General features: G+C 39.6%; 1 protein-coding gene across 1 annotated transcript; it reads left to right on the top strand.

Annotated features, from left to right (window-relative positions):
- The first annotated feature begins 2119 nt into the window (after positions 1 to 2119).
- LOC107887663 (uncharacterized) lies at positions 2120 to 2674 on the top strand. Its single transcript, XM_016811906.1, has one exon. It carries the CDS (start codon positions 2120 to 2122, stop codon positions 2672 to 2674), a length of 555 nt encoding a protein of 184 aa, XP_016667395.1.
- Positions 2675 to 2949: the final 275 nt, after the last annotated feature.

Raw genomic sequence — 2949 nt, 5'->3', positions numbered from 1 at the left:
AGAAATTTTGTTTATTTTTTTAACAGATTGAGTATTGAAGATGGATAATCAGTTTTTCGTATGTGTTTATTTCGATGGAATCATCTTGACAACAACCGTTGGATGCATATTTGAATGTCGACAACAAATAGCAATGAGATTTAATAGAAATGTCCCGTTGGATGATATGAAGGGAATGATTAACGCAAAAATTGTTAGACATTGTGGGAGAAGGATCTCGAAACTTTTCTACAAGTTTCCAGATTCGACAGATCCCATCAAATTCACCGAAATGGAACTTGTAGACGACGAAGACGTGGAGACAATGATAGCTCTTTACTGTGGGAATGGGAGTGACAAAAATGCACCGATTCACTTATTTGCTGAGTTAGCCGATATGGAGCAGAATGAAGATCTCACTGCATATGGTGAAGAACATGCAGCTCAAGAACCATGCATGGTGACTCCAATATCATACGTTGATAGTGAATCGACAATACTTGGGATCGATATCGATCTTAATGTTACACCCGATATTGATATGGTTGGTGATGATGGATACGATAGTAGTGATCCTTGTGATGAAGAGGTCAATAGTGATAGTGATCCCGATGTGGACGATGTCCCTGATGATATTGACGATGAAGACGTGAATGACGAGGAAACATTAACGCATCTTCGGTGGGGAATCAAATGCGGCGTATTATGAAACACAATAATCCATGGCCGCACATGTCGCTCATAGACCCTGACGCGGCGCATGTAGCTGAGTTCCTAGAGTACCCTAAAATACTTCCTGCTCACCGGCTGGCCGTAAATTCCGAGCATGAGGAGTTGTTGGTAGGCCAGAGATTCAAAAGTAAAGAAGAGTGCGTATTTGTTATTAAGCAATATAGCATGAATATATCAGTGGATTACAAAGTTGCAGTGTCTAAACCGACATTATATATTGGAGAGTATTGGAAGTCAACGGAAGGCTGCAATTAGCGGGTACGAGCTGCATTTATTCAAAAATCGCAGATGTGGGAGATACGTAAATTTTTGGGCCTCACACATGTACATCAACACGTATGATTGAAGACCATGAAAAACTTGATTCCAAAACTATCTGTATGTTTATCATGCCAATGGTGAAGGACATGCCGACCATTAAAGTTTCGGTACTGATTGCCGCAATGCAGGCACGATTTCAGTATCGAGTACATATTGAAAGGCGTGGATAGCTAAATAGATGGCAATAGAGCAATTGTATAGGGATTTTGATGAGTCATATAACGAGCTACAGGGATGGATAGCCGCTATGCGGAAGTACATACCAGATACTATCATTGAGTTACAGACACGACCTTATTACAGCCCGGATAACCAATTACAGCAAGGAAAAGGAATTTTCCATCGGATGGTCTGGACGTTTGATCTATTTATGCGCGCATTTCCCCATTACAATCCGTTTGTGCAAGTAGATGAGACCTGGCTATATGGAAAATATACACAGATCTTACTTCTTGCGGTTTCTCAAGACGGCAACAGGAACGTGCTCCCAATAGCATTTACCATCGTAGATAAGTAGAACATAGAATCGTGGGAATTCTTCCTTACCAACCTACAGAGATATGTTATTAGCAACGATAATATTTGCATTATCTCCGATAGAGGGGAAGGATTAATTGCCACCATTAGGCATTCCGGTGTACCATGGAGATCTGTTTACTATATCTGGAAAATCGCGGCTAACTTTCATCGAGATTATAAGAATGCAGACTGGAAGAGACAAGTTGTGAAAATGGGTAAATAATTACCTTATCTTTTCACTATATGTTTTAATGCTTTATGGCAATGCTGTAACTTATCTTTCCTTAATACATATACAGCGCACGAGCTAGAGCCACATATTTTTCGCCAAAGAATAACTCGATTTGAGAGTGACATGGAGGGTTAAACAAACACATCTTTCCGACAGTGGTTGGGTACTATGGTGTCGTGGCAATGGGCTCAAAGTTTTGACGAGAACTTTCGTTATGGTCAAATGGCCAAAAACTTAGTGGAGGGGGTCAACGCTGTGTTGTTGAAAACACGACATCTTTCGATTTCATCTTTCTTTTTGGTTATATTCTACAGGTTGGCTACCTTGATTCTAAGAATGGGTCAGCAACAAGTCAACCAAATGGAGGCGAGACACGTGTTTGTCGAAGATGTTAGGGATGAAATGGTTGCAAACTGTCGGATGGCGAGGTCGATGAATGTAGAAATATATTCACGACGCCATGAAACATTTTGTGTTACAGAGACCATCGGTTGTCGACCCGGTATACCACCTAGGTCCTATGGAGTTGATCTCCGGAACAGACAATATGATTGCAGGAGGTTTCAAACACTTCATTATCCATGTGCGCATGTCGTGGCAGCGTGTGCTAAGGTGAACCTTAATGTTAAACAATTTGTCAATGATGTGTACATACTCGAGTGCACGTTACGTGTTTGGGAAAATGAGTTCCCCGTCCTGCCTGACTTGTTTACGTGGGAGGTGCCTCCAATGACTTTTGAGCTTGTCCCAGATATAAGGCTAAGTAGGAATCCGAGAAGTCGTCCTCAATCATCCAGAATTAGTAATGAGATGGACATTAGGGAGAAATTCGATGGTAAGCGTTGGGGATTATGCAGGTTAGCTGGTCATAATCGAAGTAAATGCCCGTAGCGAAACTATCATGTTGCACAATCGTCACGATCGAGTAGGAATTGAGCCTATGTTGTAATGTATTTAATTTATATAAAAAAATATATTGCAAAGTTTGTTCCAATTAGATTAATGTTGTAATGTATTTAATTTATATTACAAGACTAAGTTTGTTAAGTTTTAGTGTTTTAATGTTCAAAATGTCCAAATTAATCTAATTTACGTTATGGGCAAATTTTGTTACAATTTTCAAAGTTCCAATTAATTTAATTAAATATATACAAAAAAATAAAAAC

The sequence above is a fragment of the Gossypium hirsutum genome, chromosome A03, assembly GCF_007990345.1.
Source record: "Gossypium hirsutum isolate 1008001.06 chromosome A03, Gossypium_hirsutum_v2.1, whole genome shotgun sequence".
In the NCBI taxonomy this organism is placed as follows: Eukaryota; Viridiplantae; Streptophyta; class Magnoliopsida; order Malvales; family Malvaceae; genus Gossypium; species Gossypium hirsutum.
The sequence above is the reverse complement of the archived record's forward strand: the minus strand, read 5'-3'. Positions and strand labels throughout refer to the sequence as shown.

What these genes read in the sequence shown, in the direction of transcription:
- LOC107887663 (XM_016811906.1), top strand. Translation starts at nt 2,120, where the DNA reads ATGGGTCAGCAACAAGTCAACCAAATGGAGGCGAGACACGTGTTTGTC.